Genomic DNA, 20,773 nt, shown 5'->3' with positions numbered 1-20,773 from the left:
AACGCGGACAAATGCAAGCGAATGCCAGCAACGTCACAGCATTAATTTTTGACATGTTTCTACCGCGCTCGTGTCTGCACATTCATTATCGGGTTGAGACACATAAATAACTCACCTTTGCCTTCCACGCAGCGTTGTACTGCCTCGATAACGTCGGCCTTGCCCACGAACTCCGCGAGGCTCTCGACGCACCCACGCAGACACCAGTCCTTGTCCACCAGGAACACGTAATGCCCGTTGCGCAGCAGCCCCAGCATGAGGGCGCAGTATGCGGCTTTGAGCGCATCGTCGCAGCCCAGAGAGGCCAATAGTTGTTCGTAGTGAGTCGACTGAACTTTGAGAAAACGCTTCCGCTCCTTCTTAACGTTGCATGCGATGTACATAGCGGCCTTCAGCGAACGCGAGGCCTCAATGCCCTTGAGGGCATCCTTCTGCTTTATAGCTTCGAAGTATGCGCTGAAGTCAGCCTTCACCTCCTTGTCCTTTATGGCCTCGACCACCGCAGCGCGGTTGCCGGCGTTTATCTCGCCCCCCTCCCCCGGAATTTCGACGAAATTCTGAGTCGCGTACACCTGCAACAACAAGTGGCAGTCCACAGGGAGCAGCTCCTTTGCCAAAGTCTTCATGATAAGGTGAGCGCCGTCGACGGTGCCGCCACCGAGCTTCTCCATCACCTTCAACGTGCAGTCGAATTTCAGGTGGTGCTCCTTCAACTTCTCCGTGGCAGCCTCCACATCAAATCCGCTATGTCCATGTGTTGGACGATCCACCACGCATACTTTGCGGATGAGGGCTACCATTGACGGTTCTATGCGCTCATACAGCTCAGTGGACGCTATCGCCCAACACTCGGCAAACGCCGACGTGGAATCGTCGTCCATGAGGGCACTAGCCTCGTCTATAAGCGTCTCTACAGCGTCCGAAGCGGTGTCCAAAAGTTTCTTCGCACCCATACGGTCCTTCAGAGCCTCAACGATGTGCTTCACCAGCGACTCCTCGAAGGCCAGAGAAACGTAGAGACCTGCGACCACGTAACCGTTCTTGCTGGCGCCCTTTATCTGTTCCAAAAGTGCAACGTAGTCCGTTGGTGTCAATGATGCGGGCAGCATGATGCTGATGTCACGCCAACCAGCAGTCGCGATGGCCTCGTTCACGAGCACCGACACCGGCTCAAGGACGTTGCGATTGATCAGCACTGTATCCAACAACAGCGCATCTGGAAACATCTTGTATGAGTTGTCCTTGTTCGACTTGCCGGATCCGGCGATTTTGCTGCGCTCGATGTAGCCGTTGGCGCTGTAGAAGGCGGCCAGCAGCTCATGGCGGTGGTCGGTGTACACCTTGGGGGTGTAGACACCGCCCTTAAAAGTCCCGCTCACTTTGCCCTCGTTGACCAGGCGCCCAACCACGTCGTTCACGAGGTTGATGTCTATACGTGTGACTTTCGCCAGGTGCATCGTGGCAGTGGGCACCGTGGTGGCAGCCAACGCGGACAAGATACACCTCTCCTTGCATGCCTCGTACCCCCTCGACTCCAGCAGCGTGCCGTTCAACCGCCCTTTAATAACCTTTGAGTTCGTGATAAGCAGTTTTATCAGATCGAATGGCAGCTCGAATTCGCTCGCGAAGTCGCAAACGTTCAGCACGCCACATTCCTGCAGGCGACGGCTGGCCGTGTCAGTCAGCCAATCGGTGTAAGCGGTCGTGATAAGCGTGTCTTGCAGGCGCATGTAACGATTCGGGTGCTCCTTCAGCAACTTTTCAACCGTCCTGTCAACATAGTTCTGCTGCACTCCGACGACTGCGGCAAGCTCAGAGACCGCAGCTCGGCCGCCTCTCGATTCGATCGCCGCCACCAGATCCAGCTCCAGCTGCTGCAGCGTCAGCAGCTCCTCGCCGTCGAGCGTGGGAATCAGTGTGATGTTGCGCTTCTGGCAGACCTTCAGCACGAGGTCGATGCACTGCGAACTGCTCAGACGTGCCGCCGCAACCTTCGTCTGCGCGCGAGCCAGGCGGCTGCGCAGCTCAGCTATGGACGGCATGGCACTGGTAGCCTAATGGACGCGGGACAGGCGAATGTGTGTGGTCTCTTTCAGTTGTAGACAGAGGTGAGTCGGCAACAGGAAATCAGGCCACCAGTGAAGGAATCCCGAGCATAATTGCCGAGACATATATTAGAATATATCTATGGCCCGGTAATGCAGGCAAGGTGTTAATTACCAAGTGTATGTACCGCACCGCCATCGGCCATCATGGCCGAGCCTACCACCAGTTGATTTAAGGCGATTAATGAACCGTATTGCCAATAACACAAGCACATAACATACATATTAGTTCAGTTACTGGGATTCAGGGTATATTACTGGTTTAACGAGAGGTCACTGCAGATGTGTCCTCTACCAGCCCAGGTACTTCATCAGCGTGTACCCGGCGAAGGAAAGCAGCGCTGCAATAAACAGCTGCGCCTTCAGCGATAACGAAGTTGCGTTCTTCTCGGCGTTCGCCTTCTGCATGAACGCGCGGCTGCTGCGATTAAGACGGTTTGTCTTGCCGATTAAAGAGTCCACGCTGGCCACCGACTTGGTCAGCTCTATCAGCGCCGTTTCGGCATCGCGCTTCATCTCGACCACTTCACGCACCGCCTGCGCCAGCTTCCGGTCGACGTGGCTCAAGTGTTGGCCGGAGTTGAGCAGCTCGTCGTCCAGGTAGCGCTGGAAGTTGTTTTTGCGCCATGTGGTCTCGATGGCAAGGAACTTCTGGCGAGCCCTGTCTAGCTGTTCTAAAACAACGTGTGCACCATATACAAACTGCTTTGACCTACCGGCAGTCTCACGGTTGATCTCTTCCAAGCGATTGGTGAAGTCATTTTGGGGCGACGTCAGCGTCGACCGCAGGTCATGAAGTTCCTTCTGCAGCAGCCCGCCCTCGTCGACCGCCTGCGAATACTCCGACTCGGTGCGCACGTCGGCAACGGTCGGGCTCATGAACTCGTGTTCGTCCACCACGCGCCACTCGCCGTAGAAGGAAGGCGCGTCGGGACGCCGCGGCGGCAGCCTCGACATCGCACACACAAGAGACCGTGACGATGTCGCGCAGCCAAGGATTCAGCCAACAAACATTAAACTAGAAGCGCTAAACATGAGCAACGGCGAAGATGGTGTCGCGCGTTGTGGAAGGCGACTATGTGAGGACCTCCACCACGCCGTTAGGGTGTGCGACCACCACGGCAGAAGCCATCCCGAGGAAGAGACCCGTGCATACGACGCCGTGCACCTGGATATTATTTGACGCTCAGCGACGCAGTTGCAACCCACTGAACGCAGCTCCGCCTCCAGCCTTCCGAGGTCCGTCGCGGAGAACTCGATGTCCATGATGACATTCGAGTTGTCCGTTTCGTAGAGCGACCCGTCCGCGTTACGCCGTTGACTCCACGAACGGATGAGCGGCTGCAGGCGCTTCACGACGCGCTGCATGGTTGCGCTGTGCCCGAACTTCACGACCTCGACCGGGACCCGGAACGCCTCCAGAAGGTGGCCCATCGCGCGCTTGCTCGCATCCACGACCTGATAATCGTCACGTGTGCGCAATGTCGCGTACTATTACGAGCTTCTCCGCCGCCAACTCCACCAGCTTCTCGCGGAACAGCGCGCCGCCGCCGCCCTTGATGAGGTTGAAGTCGCCGTCGAAAGCGTCAGCGCCGTCTATCGCCACGTCGATGTGTGTGTCGGCGTCTAAGTCACGGGACGGGATGCCGACTTCGTGCATCTGCCGGGAGCTCATGAACGGATTGTGCGCGGTAACCAACCAGACGTTGAGTGGCAACGCTGGTCGCTACTCCAACTACGTCCCGCAGCGTGCCAGCGGCTAGAAGCTTGGCCAGGTGTCGCACGGCATAGCTAGCAGTGCGACCAGTTCCCAGGCCAACCACCATGCCGTCACGCACATAGCTGTCTACAGCCTGCTCGGCCTGAGCGAACCAGGTAACACACGCCAGGAAAACACATACCGCACGACGCATACATTCCTGCTGATCCATTTCTGTCCGGGCTGCAACGGAACGCCAAACCGAATCCTCTCGAGCACATCCGTGGCGACGCACGCACCACTACACAAACACAATGGCGCGAAAATGAGGGGATGTGTTAGACGCCAGTCTACACACACCTGGCGGAAATGAAGCCACGAATATTTCCGTAAATCGCAGTTATTCCTGACCGGCGGAACCATGTGCATCGCGAAAAGTGAGCATGGAGAACCCGCAAAATACCGACCGGCACGAGCTGGAGCTGTTTGACCGCAGACACAAGAAGCTCAGCGGCACATCGCTCGTGCTGTGTGACCACGACTACCGATTTGTGTACAAAATCATACCGGAGTACACGACCTCTGAGGCGACCTTCTACTGTCTGATCAACGGGTACCCCGCGCACGGGAATACCGTGCTGTACGAGTGTCTGAAAGGAGCGCTCAAGTCACCGGGCAGACTGGCGCAGATGGGCGTCTTGCCTGCGTTCAGCGGGGTGGTGAAGGTAGTCGAGGAGGAGTATGACGCGTCCGAAAACGAGGATGCGAACGATCATTGCAGTAGTGGGTTTGCAGCACTGTCGCACTTATAGCCGCAGTTGTGAAGTACTTCGAGGGAGAAGGCATCCCTGGGGTACAGAAAACCGTGTTCACATCCATAAAGCTGGAGAACCTTCTGCACGGCTACGAAAAACCGGCCGTGATAGACATAAAGCTTGGCATCCACAACAAGCTGGACAACGGTGGGTGGCGTTCATGCGGCAAATAAGCGCATGCAGAGCCCTATGGAGGGGTCGACTTAGCCACCCGTGCTGCATGTGTCAAGCGCTGGCAAGACCTCAAAACCAGTTACAAGCTGGGGCACACGTCAACCAGCAGCACCAAACGGCTATACGTACGTGGGCACACGACTCAGCTAAAACCGTTCAGAACATCAGCGCTGAAGACCTAGGGCTGGGTGCGCCGTTTACCGACATGGAACCGACGGAGTTTCACTCTCTGCTAAAATCATGGCGCCAGAAACTGGTGGCGTCGCAGACCCCAGAAGACGAGCTCGGTTTCCGAATTTGCTCCATCTGCATCGCAAAAGACGTGGGTAGCACGCGGTGGTAACTAAACGCTGCTGCAGGATGGGATGCTCGAGGTGTCGGCCTCGCAAGCGAAACTGCTGACTACAGAAGACACAACAAACATACTACACATGTATGTGGTCACAAAACATGTTGACATGCTGAGCAGGGCACTAGGCTCCATACCGGAGGTGCGGCAGCGGGTCATCGATGCGCTCATCGGCATCCGCGATTGGGTGGCGATGCAGGACCTGCTGTCCTTCGCCGCCACCTCGCTGCTGATCACGTACGACCAGAGCGCGCCCACGCGGTGCCGAGTGAAGTGGGTCGACTTCACCCATGTCGAGAGCATAAGACACTCTCGGTTCCCTGTGGTAGGTGGCGTGCGGCGGCGCGACATCAGGCGCAGCTTCCCGGACCGTCGAGCATGATCAAAGGTATCGAGGGGCTGATAGCCCTTTGCGAGAGCATGGATGCAGGCAGACAAAACGTAAATCAGGCCGTTGCTAGCACCAGTTAACGCTGTGACTGCGGCCTAACGCTACGCTGCTTCGCACCCATCGGGAAGGCGCACGGGATCTCCATCGCCGAAAGTGGCGGCATATACACGCTTTTTGTAGCGGTAGCTGAAAACTGTGAGGATAATACTCGCTAAAACTCACCACACGTAAAGCTTGGGCTCCACTTTCGGCAGGTTGGCGCAGGGGTCGGCGAAGCCGATGAGCTGCCCCTTGGTGTTGACGGAAAGCTGCAGCCGCGAATCCGTGACTCGGGACATGAGCACGTTGGTGACCTCCAGCAGGTACCGGTCGAACAGCCGTTGGAGGCGCATCTGGTCGTTCTGCTTGAGGATGGAGGTCACCGTGACGCTGCCGAAGACGAACCGCCTGGCGCTGCCGATCGGCTGGGACCTCGGTGCCGGGGAGTCTGCGCTGTCGGTTATGCCGCCAAGGTTTTCGAACAGGTCCATCGTGACGAATTCCACCAGCGTGCGCAGGGCTTCAGGGTGGCCGTAGACGGCAAAGAGCACGCACAGGCCGTCAGACTCCAGCTCGCGCTGGTAGGCGGCCACTGCGGAGTTGCGCAACGCCGCGCCCTCCTGGCGTGCTAGATGCAGCTCGCGAACCACTATGGCCTCTAGTCCCTCCTCTGACCACTGCAGAGCGCGGCTCAACAGTGGCCCCTGACGGCTGCTGTCGCTCACGTACCTTTCGTGGTAGCGGGCGTCAACCCCGCAGAGTCCGAAGTACGAGAAGGCGGGGAACTGGGAGTAGAAACTGCGCCGCAGGCTGGGTCCCTCTAAACCGTAGCACGGTTCCGGCTCTGCGGGTGACACCAGCTTCATCGCCACCTCTGCAACTGCCGGCAACAACATCAGCAGGCAAGATGCCGCCGTTCCCAAGAAGATGCAGTGGTCCACGCTTCCGCTGTACAGCTCGATGGGCAGGTCGATGCGATTGTTGTTCAGCACTATCTTGAATATGACGAACAGCGAGCTCCGGGAGTAGCGCAGCCGGCACTCAAGCTTCAACCTCGCCAGCAGCTCGGTGTCGAAGCGGTGCCGGACGTATCCCTCCACAAACAACCCTCCGAGCACGGAGAACCTGCAGATGGTGCCGATCACGGATCCGGTGCCCGAGCGCGCCTTCACACGCACCAGCGCCCCCAAGTCGTCCTGAGAGGCGGCTATCTGCAGGTTGGACTTGAGGTCTCCCGCGAAGGTGCGATTGTAGCCGTACGTCATGGCGTAGTCGGGGAGCGCGGTGAGCTCGACGGCATGATGTTCCCCCCAGCTCTTGTGCACCACGCACCGCATGGCGGGGGTGAGGTACCGGTCCAGCGCAAAGATGGACGTCGCCCAGAAGTTCTCCGAGAACATTTTCTTGATAGACAGGGCGGTTGAACGGTAGCTCAGGTAGTCGCCCCATTCAACGCTGACTGTGGACTCGACGGTGTCCGTCAACTCCGAGGACAGACGGACGCCGCCCCGGCACTTGCCGAAAGTGCCTCGTGTGGCCGAGCTGTAATAGGTGTACCCGGCTCGCGTGTGTCTGCTCAGTAGCACCTCCACGGAATTTGTGATGCAGGTCTCCCGGATCTGGAACATGCGCCGCCGCATCACCGTTGCGATCTGGTCGTCGAAGAAGTTGGTCACGCCGCCAAACGTGCAGTGGCTCACCACCTGCACTGGGAAGTCGCGAAACTTGTCCCAACGGCGCTTCTGAAGGAGCACGTGGATCCGGCGCTCAATCTCGACCTCGTCGGCCGCCCGGCGGAGCTCCCACGATTTCTGCAGCGTGGCCTCATCCTCGAGCGACTCGGGGATTGTGCGCGATTCCACGCGCTCGCTGTCGAGCTGTTTTTGCAGCAGCATCTTCAGTTGAACTCCCTCACTGCCGTACTTGTCTGCAAACGTGAGCTAGCCGCCTGACGAACGTACCGTAGACACGACGCCGAGCGGGGTCGGACAAAACCGAGTAGGCCAGCTGGATCTTGGTGAACGCCGAGTCCCTCTGCAACTCCTGTGGGATTTCATAAGCGTCTGCGGTGCGATCAGTCACGGAAAGGGGCTGCGATGGGTCCGACACCGGCATGAAATTTTTGTCGGGGTGCCATTGGCGTATGAGCCTATGGTAGCTTGCCTTGATATCGTCGACTGAGCTGTCACGAGGGACATTCAGGATGTCGTAGTAGTCGAAGTCGCCCGCATCTGTGTCCATTTGCGGAGGATCCAGGTAGCCTCGGCCTGCAGCCTCGCATAACAAAGCGACAAAGGCCAAGGAGGAGCTGCGCCTTCTACACCCTTGACGATAGACCAGACTAATCCCGCCACGACTCTTAGCCTTCTATGCCTCACCTAGAGGAGCGGTGATCGCCATATACCGGAAACCCCGATTCTACCGTATGCTGCGAGTCGATAGTGTCTGGCCACCTCAACGGAATCGCGACGGATTCAAACCCTATCACGATCCTTCCCCGACTTACACACCTGTAAAATCGAGAAAAATAATTAAACCTGTACCATAAACACCGTTCGGAGTGCGTTGAGGCCTTAACGAGCCTAGAAATTGGTGTCGAACGCGCGCCACGAGCACCCTTCGACTGCTGAAAGCGCTTAACGAGCAGCGAGGGGCAATATCGCAATACATTCCCTGTGTTACGGGATCATATCGCCGCCGTACGGAAGCCTAACGCTCGTTGTAGTGGATAACGGCGTGGAAGCTGCCATGTCGTTCCACCATTCAACCTTGTAGAAGATCAAGTAGACGTTAGGATGGACCCCGAATGCGACCCTTCCTTGGGGGATGCGGCGGCCGACAGCACGTTTAAGGTCAACAGGGACAGCGTGATCATTTCGCTCGCGCAGGCGCATCGCTCGGCCCGGAGCTCGAACGTGGTCTACCAGGAGCCGCTGGAAACGGATCGTGGGGAGTACTACGATGAGTGGCTGCAGAAGTGCGTCGCGTGGATCGCGTACACCCATGGAATCAGGCGCCTGGACTGCTACTCGATAGAGTTCCTGGCGAACTTCGTTGCCAACGAGATCCGGCGCATCGGACGCAAGGCGGCGACGCTCAGCCGCACCAGGGGTTGCGACAGCAGCAACTTCGTCGATGTGGTCAGCGCCCTGGAGTCCATGAACCCCTCCCTCTACAACATGATCTTCAAGGAGAAGGTTGTGTCCGCCGCAAAGCAGCTGCCCAAGCAGGTGGTGGCGCTCTCGCACACCTCTTTCATACAGCCGGCAGTTCTCGCGCAACCGAGCTCGCTCTATTTCGAGTGCATGGTGAACGCGTCATCGCACCTGTCGGAGATCAACACCCCTGGCGACTCCATGGAGGGGGGCGTCGCGAGCGAGGAGCCTGTTTACAACAGCCTCTCGAAACCATCCCAAGCTGCGCTCTCCGTGAACAAGGACGAGGCGGCTGTGGACCTGGAGTACTTCATAACAAGCGCGGCGCGCGATACCTACTCCCTCAAGTCGGACGAGGCGTATCAGAAAATCGTGGCGTCACGCCCTCGCTTCGCGCACAAGCACTTCCCCCTGCTGCCTGCGGCGTTCAAGCTCAACGACCCCGAGCCGAATGAGTTGAACTACCGTGTCGACGCGCAGGGCAACCCGAATGAACGGCTGGCACGGCAGAACGTGCTGCTCCAGATGGAGCTGCCCCAGCTGCACAGAGTTCAGATCCGCCCGGGTTTGCAGGAGATGCGCGACGAAGCCGCGGCGGCGAAGAACAAGGACACAACGCCGAAGACCGCTGAGAAAACGGCAAGTGCCGAACCAAGCTTTATATGATAGACCTGGGATGTGTTGGAGGTGGCTGTCAGCCGAACCGACGTAAGGGACTCCCAATATGGCGATCAGCCAACGTTAAAAGGGGCCGGTTGCGACTGCGGTGGCATCAGTGGGTCACGGATGACTGCACAAGGCCATCCGTCGGCCCCCTAACCCGTGACTATAAAGTCCAACAACGTGGATGAGTCACGCAAAACTTTCGTGTAATGAGTTAAGGCAACAAACTGGCATATTATCGCTCTGTTTTAGCGAAGGTACTGAAGAGCGCCTTAAGCCTTAAACTTCGGTGGGAGTGCGCACACTGGCATCGCTGACTATATCGTAGTCTATTGATGACTGGTTGAGAAAAGTGAACTCTGCGTTTCCGAAGACCTTGATGTACTGCAGCGTGTTCTTCTCGTGCGTGTTCAACATCGGGACGGTTGCAGAGTCCTCGAACTCCTCGTTTTGCTGGCGCATCTCCTCGCACTGCTCCTGGGAGGTGAACATGGCGCCCGGGCTGAACATATACTGGGCGCTGTGTTTGGGGCTCCATGGGTTGACGAACTCCATGAGCCGATGCCTCACGAAAAGCATGTCGACGAGGCTCCGCTTGCAGCCGCGGTAGAACGGGTTGAAGCCCATGTAGTTGCCCTTGATGCGATCGTACGTGCTCTGCCCCTTCAAAATTATGAGGATGTGGAAGCAGCACAGGCCCAGAACCAGCCAAAACACCAGCACGTTCCAGATGATCGACACAAACGTCCAAATAGACACGGCGGCCTCCTTCTCGAAGCTCTCCCACGGTCTCGGGAAGAAACCGACGAAACGATAGACGGACGATATCAGCATGGCCAAGAAGTAGAGGCAGCAGGTCATGACGAAGCAGTAGAACCTCCTGTAGTTGTTGAAACCGATGCAGTTGCCGATGTAGGGGCAGTGGTGGTCATACCGCAGCACGCACCCTCCGCAGCTCGAGCAGTGGACGGTCCTGGGAGGCCGGTATATGTGGCAGGTCACGCAATACTTTGTGGTGATGATCTGCCCGTTGATCTGTATCTCCAGAAACCGCTGCGGTGCCACTCGCCGATAGGTCCCAGTCATGTGGTTATACGTTTGGGCGGGGAAATGTTTCTTCTTCAAAACGCCCGGGTTGCTCAACGTCATGACAAGGAACTCCAGAATCAGCAGGACGTACAAAACCAGGTTGATAACCGGGGGGAGGTAACTCATGCGCTCTACATGGTACTTCCACTGGTAAGCGCAGAACCAAATCACCGGCAGCGTGATTGCGGACAAGGTACCACACGATACCAATACCTTCGTCACACGACGAGAGACGCTGCAGGACATCTTCCGGCCGCGGGAAATCCCAGTAGAGTGGCGAGTCCAGCTTTATCCGTCCTCCCTTATGGATTTCTCCCCTCTTTTACCACAAAAGACCTTAAGATTCATCGCCGCAGCGCCCTGTACAACCATTCGGCCTATGTTTCGGCCCGAACGGCCTGCAGACGGCGATGTGTCGTCCTCCAGCCGCCGTGAGGCCGGCAGCGCAGAAGCTGTCTGAAGCCACCGCCACCGAAGTCGTCGATGTGTACGAGGAATTTATATCTAATGCTACATATGCTAATGCGTATTATTATACACACACGACTATCGTATATAGACAGTCGATAACATAAAAAAATTTAATTTGCGATGCCACGCGAGTATGCGTAAGGCCGATCCTGGAACGCACACCAAACAACCAAAATAAAATTACATAATCGATTTATAACAACATTTTGCACAATCTGTTTCTGCCGACCACGGTCGAGCGGATGTGTGAGAAGTGCTTTTCGCTGGGCCAGATTTTCTGCGCTGCCGTGGTAAAACAGGCCGGGTCTGTGTCTACCGGCAAAAACGCGTATGCGCGTTACATTTGCCTCCCTATTCAATTGTAAAAGAGCTCGAGGCCCATGCCGTCCTTGATCTCGTAATCCTCGAGGGTAATGTGATCCTTGTAGATAGTGTACCACTTCTGGATCCTAATTTTGTCGTAACGCGTACCTGAAATAGCCATAGCGGTCGCAGACGTGCGGCAAACCTGTTTGCGCAGCCACTAGCTTCTTAAGGTCCAGGATAGTGTCGTCGCTGTTGCACTTGACCCGAATCTTGCGACCCAGACGGTCGTTCAAAATCACCTCAATCATCTAGAGCACGATGTATAGCATTTTACACGGCGGTTTAATGCCAAAAATAACGACGCTCACCTGAGCCATTTTCGTCCATGGAGCAGAGGGAACGAGGGGCGCAACGCAGACGTTCAATATCCTCACAAAACAGCAGCCACTTCTCAGATATGATAACTTCGATGTATTTCCACTAATTTAGAAGTGACTTCCACAGGGTTGTACCCCCATCGGCAACCACGGTAGACAGCGTCGGGCCGACGTCCGAGCTTTCCACCCGGCGCTGCGTACCAATGGATGAGCTAATAGACTCTCCAACGACGCCACAGGACGTCAAGACATCTGCTATGATCGCAGGTAGGTGGCAGCGTTAGATCGTCTTACACCTATCAGCGGAAAACGATGATCAACTAAGATTCGAGGCAGAACTAGAGTTCGTGCAATGCCTGGCGAATCCGCACTACCTGCACTATCTTGCCAAGGCGGGGTACTTTGAGGACCAAAGATTCCGTGCTTATATCGTATACCTTCAGTATTTCAGGCGTCCTGAATACGTCAAGTTCATCAAGTACCCGTACTGCATTCGCATCCTCGAGCTTCTGCTCGAAGACTCATTTGTGCGCTCACTCTCCAACAAGCAGGCCATAGAGGCTATAGAGCAGCAATTGTCGGCGCATTGGATATGCTTCAAGTATGACCGGCACTGAACACAATTGTGACTCGGCCGGGCACTGCGTAAACAGGGTGCTGACATGACTGACGGTTATGCGGCCAGTGATGAACGAGCATACAGGTGTCATACTATCGCAATATCAAATTCGAATGCTTGCACTTTGAGTGTACAATTAGAGTCATCATTACGAACTGGCTCGAGATTCTGCGTAATCACGATACGCAGGCAGAATTCATTACCGTCAATCAGCGGATATACGTGGATAATGTGATCGAACTAAACGAGGTATCCGACCGACATGTAGTTTGAGCGATAGAGAGTGCCTGGCGATGATGGCTTTAATGATAAGGCGCCTGGCGGCTGAGTACCCGTTCCGCGGGATGTCTATGGCACGCAAGTTCATCCAGTCAGCCGCACAAGCGAGAGTGTCAACCGGGCCTACAGAAAGTAGAAACAAAAATCGGACGGTTATGCGGCTTCAGGAAAACCTGGTTTGGCTAAAAGATTCGGCGAATGCCAAGAAAGCTGTCGTCACCGAGACAGACGTTTCACTTGCAAACAAACTTGCGGCGCTGTCCAATCTCAAGCGGTGTCCGGGAAACGCATCGAACGATGAAATAACCCAATACATGATGCGTAAGTTCGGCATACTGAAGCAAATGCTGCCCCTCATAAGCCAGTGTACCCCGGAATTCAAGCAGACGTACGTCATGGGCAACGAGTTCGTGCGGTACGTTGTTGCCATGACCGTGAAAAACCAGCACCTGCTCACGAAGGAAATCCTAACAGAGGCACTCGATTTTCTCGTGGTCCTGGAGTCACCGGATGTTCGTGACGTGCTGTTCATGCTTTTAGGCGCCCTCCATAAAATGCCCGACACGGAGACATTGTGCCTGAAACACTGCAACAACCTGTTGCTACTTCTGCAGAATACTGGAGGTCGTGTTGACACCAATGAGATATACGATTTGGTAACCAGCGTGATCTTCAAGGTTATAATCGCAGGCATCGACATTGACGCCTTGGGTGCTGCGTTGTCGGTGCTGCATATAATGCGTGAGCATTACCCTGAGGACAAGCAGCTGCAAGAACTTACGACGATCTACATTGGCGAATTAAAGCGCCATATATACGCGCTGGAACCCGCTGCGCTGCTTAATGTGCTCCAGTTCATGTACAGGACTGCATACGCAGACGATGCCCTCTACACCTCTGCCATGGAGGCGCTACTGTACAATTTCGACCTGATGACGTCTGAAGAGAAGAGCACGCTCTTATTAATGTTGCCATTCTTGAAACACATGTGCCTCCTCCTGACTCCAAACATCGCAACGAACGTGTACAGCGAAGAGTGCCAAATGCTCAACGCCGCCCTCAGGAAGGAATTCGAACACAAGATCGAGTACATGCCATTTGAAGAAATGATCACATTTTGCCTGGCCATATCACTCATGTTCAAGCAGAGTGGCGTGGTAAGAAAACTGCTGTTGAAGAACATTCAAAAACCCATGGTGGCGGCTGTCGATGGAAAAACGTTCTTGAAACTGTTGGCGTGCTGTAATACTCTGCACATCAATAGTTCGTACGTGGATGTTTCGCGCTTGCTTTCGAAGATGGCACGTGGCAAATTGGCCGGTGGCACAGGTCCAGAACTGCTACAGGCGTTCAAGAGCCTGGCGCAGATATCTGCAAAGAGGCATAGGAAGTACCTCATACCGCTTGTGCAGGATGCTCTGGAAAAGAACAAGTCTGATGTGGCGGCTATAATAGATTGTTTACATCTGTATGTGACACTCAACATGCAACGCATCAACGCCAATGTATTAGAGTCTGGATTCTCCCTACTCTTTCCGCACCTGAACCCGCGAAATCAGATCAACGTAACTCAAATACAATGTGGAAGCGCCGAAGTAGTAACCGATAAAGTGGCAGAGGAGGTTCTGGGGCACTTGTCGGCTGGGCAATGTGAAGGGCTTGGCGCCACGGGTGAGGGTGTCATGGTCAATGATTGTTGCGACCCATCCTCAGTTTCTACCCCGGCACATCACGAAGGAACCTTGCGTACGGATAATAAAATGGCAGTTAAAAAGGATACCGATCTACTTTACATAGCAAAGTCGGGCAGTGTCGCAAAAGACATTCCACTCCGCGGCCTTATCAAACTTTTGGAGTGCTTAACTAAAGTTGAACTGGATATATCCCATGTTCAGCCAATAGCCAGCCTCATACAGACTTCCATACTACAAAAGGTGAAATACAACAGCACGGTCAGTATGGTGGACCTAACCGCAGTGTTGAAGCAGCTAACGGAGTCGCGGATAGTATGCGCTGAATTAGCGGATGTGATACTCGACCGTGTATACAACTGCCCCGATCTATTGGATGATCTAGAATGCGCCGCCACGATATTACAGTTCATAGAATTCACGAATCACGGGGACTATGCAACAAAGTTGTCACAACCGCTGTTCGAATTCTGCCTGAGGAAGCCCACTACCACCCTCATGGAAGTGCTGGACTACCAGAAATACAGACGGCCTGACTTCTACACAGCATATATGGAGATGATGCAGCCTGCGCCATACGATGTCCCAGACAGGCTAGGAGGAGTGGTTGAACACACCCCTATTATGGGCACTGACGTTGAGGCGCTGGCACGAGATTTGAGACTACCTCAAGCAACCGGAGGCAAAAGTCATCACGTATTGAAGCAGTGGATTGATAAGCACGATAATGGGCACGAGTATGTCGAATTCCATAAAATCGATAACCTGGTCGTCGACTTCTACTACCCTGGCCTTCGTACGGCAGTGCAAGTTATTAAAAGACAGGACTACTACGGTACGTTTAGTATATAAACGGACTAAATTGTGCAGCTTGTCACCGAGGTGTGCATCTGAAGAGCAAGATGTGGCTTTTCTGCGATCTACTTCGAATGAGGGGGATCCGCGTAATCGTGGTTCCGGAAACACGGTTGCAGGCGGAAAACGTCGCGGAGTCCACACACATACAAATTAAACAACACTAATAACTCAGCAAGGCTATATAAATAAACTGTGTACGGTCAAAGTCGTATGTGTACGCTCCCATCACCGTGGAGTGCCGCCCTTTGTTATAAGGCTAACAGGCGTCATTTAGCGCCAGTGTGGTTTTGGCCACGACGTAGTATATTAATGAATAGTTTTTAGGTATATGAAGTCAGCTGTATGCGCCGAATGGGCACGTTTTATCAAAATCTTGAATCGCATATGTACACAACCTGGTCCAGGATTCTAGTACTTCATCGGTTATCCGAGCGTCACACATCTGGAACCTTGCTTGAGTGTCTATTCTGTGAACGAACACGGTCTACAAGATGGTGTTGAGGCTAGTTCGAGGCACCGGCGGGAGCAACGATGCCCGGTCCGGGCAATCGGCCAGTGGCGCTGGAAATGAACGCTTGACCGATTTCCAACGTGAGATGATTCTTGCTGAGCAGCATGCGGAAAATCTGAGGAAGAGACAACGCAGGAATCTGCTCAACGAAGACTTCGGGCCTACCGTCTCCATCGACGCAAACGAGGAAGAAGACGGCTTAATCGAAGAAGACCCACTCGACATGAACAATTTAAATGATATTATTGAGGACACTACGACGAAGGCAGATGCAGCTGCGTCGGATGACGTCGCTCTTTTTGACGAGGAGACAGATCAACAGTCTTTGGCCCCAACGTCGCTTGTCAACAAAGCAAGAGTTTCAAAAACACGTGCACTTCACATCCTGGAGCATCCGCATTGTTCCAAGTATCTAGTTGGCAGCTTGATGCGAATATGGATCACGCCAGACGCTGCGCCAGATTCTGTCAGTTCGCAGCACCCACACCTCGTGAACACCCATGCCATATTCAAAGTGGAGCGCCTAGTAAAGACTAACGAATATGTTGTATATGGTGATAGTGTCGGAAACAGCTGTGACCACGAAATACGTGAATTTCTCGGCAAAACATCATACAGCATATTGGGCCGCCTTATGACGGATCGCCGCTCCGACACGCTCAACAAAATAGGGCTCAACGACGTCTGCAGCGCACCAATTTTGCAAGAAGAGATCAAGTTCGGAGGCGAATGGTTAATCAGGGACCTGAATCAAGCGGCTACTAATCTCAGAAATGTAAGCTTCCCGCATGGCATATTCATCATGATGCAGTTCACTTTCACTGACGAGGATGTGCAGCTCATTCTAGAACGGAAATTGCTTAAGGAATCCGTGGAACAGACTGAGTTTCAAGGTGGTCGCAGCAGCTTGATAGCTGCGATACAGAGAACATCTCACGAAATCGAGCTTCTCACCGAACTCGTCAAAAATGATACCTCCAAGATAGACCACCTCCGGGCATTAGAAGCTAGGAAAGCCAAAATGGACGAGCAACTTCAAACCATGAAGGCACTGACACGCAACCCGCTATTCATCAAAACATGCCCGGTGCTACGTGCGAATGCGGAGCCATCAGCACGCGGAGGAGCAGTGCGCAAGACGACCCAACCCACACCGATGATTATGTGTAGGTAGTAATTGGTCACATTGTAACCGTATGTAGTTAACAACATCGAGACGCAAGAAATATTCCCCACTGAAATCCGTAGACGTGAAAGGAAGACGGTTAGTGAATTCAGCTACGAGGAACAAAAGGAGTTGGTGATCGCTTACATTACGGTTAGTATAAGTTTCACCGTAATCTGTATATTGCTACAGAACGTAGACAAGTGTGATCCTGACCAGTGGCTTTCACCATCGGATGACGTTAATGCAGGGAACCCAGGCAAGCCTGATCAGGCTGGTGTTATAAGCATGAAGGAGTACCTTAACATGGCGTGATTTAATGTCCCATATCTTGTGTATTAGTACAACTCAGAACATCGCACCCATATAACTTGTCTGATGATCTTAATATATAATTGATGTGTTGAGCCTGTAGGTTATCAAAGCTGTGATGCTGGTCGGTGACCGATTGTGTTGCGTTGATAATCTTTGAGCTGTTTGCCGGATATGAGAAGACGTCACTCTGTTGTTCATACACGGCACACTGATACAGAAAGCCAGTGAATCGCCTCATCGCATGTCTTTCTAGGGCAATTCTCGTCTCTAAATCACGTGCAGCGTATAACGCTATCAATTACACTTCCTAAAGTTCCAGTGTTTGTATACTTAATGGTTAGTTGCGATTTTGTATGTGACGGTAAAAACCATTAGAACATCTCCCGGGTTAATTAACAATGATACGGTAGTAAGTTGAAAAAATTTTTTAATAATACCATCATCACAACGCCCGCAGATATTATATCTTTCTGAGACTTCAAACGCGTGGGCACCAATGCAATGGGAAGCTGACACCCCAATCTGCGGGCGGATGTGGAGCGTATCGAGGCAGCCAAGAAGGACGTATGACAGGCCACCATGGTTAACCCAGTTCAATTTGACAATGTGCATTCGATGCTATGTTTGGACGTAATTTGTGAACGTCTCTCCAGATACCTTCCGATGCACGATTATCGAATATATAATAATATACCATTAGACAAGCATTGTGCTGCTAACGTCTGACACCATGAGTCATGTGCGATAATTGAAATTGTTGAACTTGATTAAAGAGTGCTACGCAAACCGTTAATTCTGCGGGCGCAGAAATCGCGAACCTTGTGGAACCGCCGGATGCGAAAAACGGTCATGGCGCATACGGCGATGAGGATGACGGCGACGGCAGCGATGATGTAAGGGGCGGGTGTTATGGTCACCTCACTGCTCATGTGATTGATCATCGATGCAATCATTACTGTCTACAACATTAGATGTCAGTTGTCAGTTAGGTGATCAGTGGAATAAGGATTGAGAAATTTGCGCTAACAAATTGTGGATATTAGCTGTAAAACGCGATGCAGAAGGGTATCTTGCGGACGAGGAAATCGCGGATGTTGCGGCCCACCGGAAAGCGGAAGATGCACAGGTCGAGCAGGATGATGGCAACGATGATGGCAATGATGACGGCGGCGATGGCTTGGGGATTAGGGGGGGAAGGTGGAGCTTTGCTTTCTATCTTGAGAGCTTCGGGACGGGACGCATGATTTTCAGTTGCAACAGAATGCTCTTGACTTGGGAGAGAGGGGGGAGCGGGGGGACTGCAGGTGCCAGGCTCTTTTTTACATTTTTCTTTGCAACATGTACATTGACACTTGGGGTTGGTACACTGTATTTTTCGAGAACTACATCCTGAAGGATGGCATTCAGTGCCACTTCGGTGTTTATCGAAATTTAGGTAACACGCAGTACAACTCTCGTAACCTTTTTTATTACATTCTATACAACACCACGGGCAACAATAACAAGTCGTAAATGTTAGACATCCATAACGACAGACATTACACGGAGCACCTGACCTAAAATACCTCCCCGTCATATTCCCCTCAACCTGCAAACATATCCATCACCTAAGCAGCACTCACCAACCTCTCATGAACACGCACCTCAGCGAAGGACACTGACCATCTACCATCGGCGCCACGGTAGCAGCAAGATGGCGACCATCCAGTGTACCGCCACTCACATCACAACTATGCAACTATCACAACGGAAGTAAAACCAAGATAAAGCATGTTGATACCATCCTCGCCGTGGCATGCAGGTCAACCTGTGCCAGTGGAGCAGTCACTCCAACCATCACAGACTGTGCAACGTTGGCAGTGCCTAAGACTGCTGTAACATTACTGTCATAATGAATGCCTGAGTGAGCCACAAAGTTTGCTTGATACGCTTCTCATCTATACCAATACTATCTATGTAACATAACCACGCCGTACACTGACCACGTCGCAGTCCCGGTGGATCCCATTGCTGGCATCTCAACTAGTGACACAGCAACTACATAATGACTCATGTAACACAGCACTTACCAGCTGCCTACCTTGGTGGCCAATTACTCAGCTTCACAGTGAGATGACGTAGCCACCTCTCACATGTATCCAACGTGACAACGCATTGGCGAAATTAAGGTTGGCGTTGAGGTCATCACTCTGGTCAGGTACTAGGTCACCTCACTGATCATGTGATTGGTCATTGATGCAATTACTACTCTGTCTACAACATTAAATCTCAGCTGCCAGTTAGGTCATTGTTATTAGCTGCGCAGTAGATACCGCACCCTGTGGAACGGCCGGATGCGGAAGTAGCTCATGACGCAGATGACGACGATGATGAGAACGACGGGGGCGATGATGTAAGGGGCGGGGTTGGAAGCGGTGGTAGGCTGTTGATTGGCGTGCTGAAGCTGAACGCTGGGGAGAGAGGGTGAACCGGGGGCAAGGGCGGCACGCCGTTCAATGGCGGCACGCTGTGCACGAAGATCAGCTTCACTGCGTTTAGTTCTACAACATAAACACAGACATTTTTGTTTGTCACAGTCTTCACATATCTCAGTTTTGCAATCCTCTCTTCCACTCATGCGCAATTGAGAGGTTGGGAGACATTGAAGACACCTTTTTATACTACATCCTGTACAACAATATGGACAGCAAAGACAGTTATGCTTCCTACAGTTCTTTTTACACGTGCACCGAATCCACCATTCATCACCCATTTTCCCCGCCCAGTGCCCTCAACCTGCAAGCATATCAATCACCTAAGCAACGCACTCACCAACCACTCATGAATACGCACCTATGTAAGCCACTCACCAACTACTACATGAACACGCACCGCAGCCAAGGCAACTGCGCTCCCATCAGCTTCAACATCAGCCAGGTGCCCGTCGTCCCGCGAATAGCCAGCCACATTACGGCTATGTAGCTATAATAACGGAAATATGACCTACTCAACGCATGTGAACGGTATCCTAGCAGTGACATGCAGGTCAACCAGTGCCAAGTAAGCAGTCGACTCCAACCTTAAATTAAGTTATCTCATCTTATAGTGTGCTATGTGGTTACGTGCCTTGGGCCGGTTTCCTTTTTGCGGGGCTGGCGCCTCACGCTGTTGTTGGCTGCGGGTTCCACCTCGGTCCGTTGCCGATCGTCACTGGTGCCATCCATGCGGGCATCCATCCAGTTCGGGTCAGATGGTCATTCACGGAGTCAGTCTTCTCTCGGTGTCATGCACCTCATCACATAACCTATAACCATGAAACTTGTCTGCTAGATGAAAGCTCTCCGCTTCATACCCTCAACCACGTCCTTGCATTTCCTCTTCTTGTATGCCCCGTACCCAACAGGTTGTATTCGTTGACAGTCCCGTTCTCCACGGTTGTGAAGGCGTTCTATACTATTCACGATGCTGTCTTCTGGTAGAGTATGCTCTTGCCCTTGTGAGACTCCTGAGTTTGGCATGGCACTTTCCATCATTACTATAGTCCTCCAGTTGCCCTTACTGCTATTCACTCCTACTATCGCCTTTCAGCCAGATAGATCTTGACTGTGCTTCACAGTTACATCGGCAATCTTCCATATTGAGGTCACATTCTTATCCATCACGCATCGAGGATTCCGCTCCCTGTAAACGCTGCGGAGGGGTGAAACGCCAGTGCCCTTTCCG

The 20,773-nt window shown here is 53.1% G+C and overlaps 13 protein-coding genes across 13 annotated transcripts; 5 read left to right on the top strand and 8 right to left on the bottom strand.

The window, feature by feature from the left end:
- Positions 1-59: 59 nt before the first annotated feature.
- Positions 60-2,042, bottom strand: BBBOND_0304020 (UFM1-protein ligase 1 homolog; the record flags this gene model as incomplete). The annotated part of the gene is made up of 1 exon (XM_012913230.1): positions 60-2,042. One exon carries the CDS (start codon positions 2,040-2,042, stop codon positions 60-62), a length of 1,983 nt encoding a protein of 660 aa, XP_012768684.1.
- Positions 2,043-2,396: 354 nt separating this feature from the next.
- BBBOND_0304010 (hypothetical protein) lies at positions 2,397-3,062 on the bottom strand (the record flags this gene model as incomplete). The annotated part of the gene is made up of 1 exon (XM_012913229.1): positions 2,397-3,062. The coding sequence occupies one exon, from the start codon at positions 3,060-3,062 to the stop codon at positions 2,397-2,399; it is 666 nt and encodes a 221-aa protein (XP_012768683.1).
- Positions 3,063-3,180: 118 nt separating this feature from the next.
- On the bottom strand, positions 3,181-4,036 carry BBBOND_0304000 (ribose 5-phosphate isomerase A family protein, putative; the record flags this gene model as incomplete). The annotated part of the gene is made up of 5 exons (XM_012913228.1): positions 3,181-3,273; positions 3,315-3,563; positions 3,598-3,765; positions 3,806-3,967; positions 4,007-4,036. 5 exons carry the CDS (start codon positions 4,034-4,036, stop codon positions 3,181-3,183), a joined length of 702 nt encoding a protein of 233 aa, XP_012768682.1.
- Positions 4,037-4,247: 211 nt separating this feature from the next.
- Positions 4,248-5,613, top strand: BBBOND_0303990 (hypothetical protein, conserved; the record flags this gene model as incomplete). Its single annotated transcript, XM_012913227.1, has 6 exons — positions 4,248-4,587; positions 4,623-4,766; positions 4,803-4,918; positions 4,954-5,115; positions 5,153-5,467; positions 5,503-5,613. 6 exons carry the CDS (start codon positions 4,248-4,250, stop codon positions 5,611-5,613), a joined length of 1,188 nt encoding a protein of 395 aa, XP_012768681.1.
- A 21-nt stretch (positions 5,614-5,634) lies between these two features.
- BBBOND_0303980 (DnaJ domain containing protein, putative) lies at positions 5,635-7,813 on the bottom strand (the record flags this gene model as incomplete). Its single annotated transcript, XM_012913226.1, has 3 exons — positions 5,635-5,719; positions 5,756-7,499; positions 7,534-7,813. The coding sequence occupies 3 exons, from the start codon at positions 7,811-7,813 to the stop codon at positions 5,635-5,637; spliced, it is 2,109 nt and encodes a 702-aa protein (XP_012768680.1).
- A 554-nt stretch (positions 7,814-8,367) lies between these two features.
- On the top strand, positions 8,368-9,393 carry BBBOND_0303970 (hypothetical protein, conserved; the record flags this gene model as incomplete). The annotated part of the gene is made up of 1 exon (XM_012913225.1): positions 8,368-9,393. The coding sequence occupies one exon, from the start codon at positions 8,368-8,370 to the stop codon at positions 9,391-9,393; it is 1,026 nt and encodes a 341-aa protein (XP_012768679.1).
- Positions 9,394-9,669: 276 nt separating this feature from the next.
- On the bottom strand, positions 9,670-10,725 carry BBBOND_0303960 (DHHC zinc finger domain containing protein, putative; the record flags this gene model as incomplete). The annotated part of the gene is made up of 1 exon (XM_012913224.1): positions 9,670-10,725. The coding sequence occupies one exon, from the start codon at positions 10,723-10,725 to the stop codon at positions 9,670-9,672; it is 1,056 nt and encodes a 351-aa protein (XP_012768678.1).
- A 580-nt stretch (positions 10,726-11,305) lies between these two features.
- Positions 11,306-11,564, bottom strand: BBBOND_0303950 (ubiquitin family protein, putative; the record flags this gene model as incomplete). The annotated part of the gene is made up of 2 exons (XM_012913223.1): positions 11,306-11,421; positions 11,459-11,564. 2 exons carry the CDS (start codon positions 11,562-11,564, stop codon positions 11,306-11,308), a joined length of 222 nt encoding a protein of 73 aa, XP_012768677.1.
- Positions 11,565-11,836: 272 nt separating this feature from the next.
- Positions 11,837-12,250, top strand: BBBOND_0303940 (SOH1 family protein, putative; the record flags this gene model as incomplete). The annotated part of the gene is made up of 2 exons (XM_012913222.1): positions 11,837-11,900; positions 11,937-12,250. The coding sequence occupies 2 exons, from the start codon at positions 11,837-11,839 to the stop codon at positions 12,248-12,250; spliced, it is 378 nt and encodes a 125-aa protein (XP_012768676.1).
- A 436-nt stretch (positions 12,251-12,686) lies between these two features.
- BBBOND_0303930 (hypothetical protein, conserved) lies at positions 12,687-15,244 on the top strand (the record flags this gene model as incomplete). The annotated part of the gene is made up of 2 exons (XM_012913221.1): positions 12,687-15,057; positions 15,093-15,244. 2 exons carry the CDS (start codon positions 12,687-12,689, stop codon positions 15,242-15,244), a joined length of 2,523 nt encoding a protein of 840 aa, XP_012768675.1.
- A 327-nt stretch (positions 15,245-15,571) lies between these two features.
- On the top strand, positions 15,572-17,071 carry BBBOND_0303920 (hypothetical protein, conserved; the record flags this gene model as incomplete). Its single annotated transcript, XM_012913220.1, has 2 exons — positions 15,572-16,757; positions 16,794-17,071. 2 exons carry the CDS (start codon positions 15,572-15,574, stop codon positions 17,069-17,071), a joined length of 1,464 nt encoding a protein of 487 aa, XP_012768674.1.
- Positions 17,072-18,110: 1,039 nt separating this feature from the next.
- Positions 18,111-18,743, bottom strand: BBBOND_0303910 (hypothetical protein; the record flags this gene model as incomplete). The annotated part of the gene is made up of 2 exons (XM_012913219.1): positions 18,111-18,460; positions 18,698-18,743. The coding sequence occupies 2 exons, from the start codon at positions 18,741-18,743 to the stop codon at positions 18,111-18,113; spliced, it is 396 nt and encodes a 131-aa protein (XP_012768673.1).
- Positions 18,744-20,376: 1,633 nt separating this feature from the next.
- On the bottom strand, positions 20,377-20,580 carry BBBOND_0303900 (hypothetical protein; the record flags this gene model as incomplete). The annotated part of the gene is made up of 1 exon (XM_012913218.1): positions 20,377-20,580. One exon carries the CDS (start codon positions 20,578-20,580, stop codon positions 20,377-20,379), a length of 204 nt encoding a protein of 67 aa, XP_012768672.1.
- Positions 20,581-20,773: the final 193 nt, after the last annotated feature.

This window comes from Babesia bigemina, assembly GCF_000981445.1.
Source record: "Babesia bigemina genome assembly Bbig001, chromosome : III".
Lineage (NCBI taxonomy): Eukaryota > Apicomplexa > Aconoidasida > Piroplasmida > Babesiidae > Babesia > Babesia bigemina.
The sequence above is the reverse complement of the archived record's forward strand: the minus strand, read 5'-3'. Positions and strand labels throughout refer to the sequence as shown.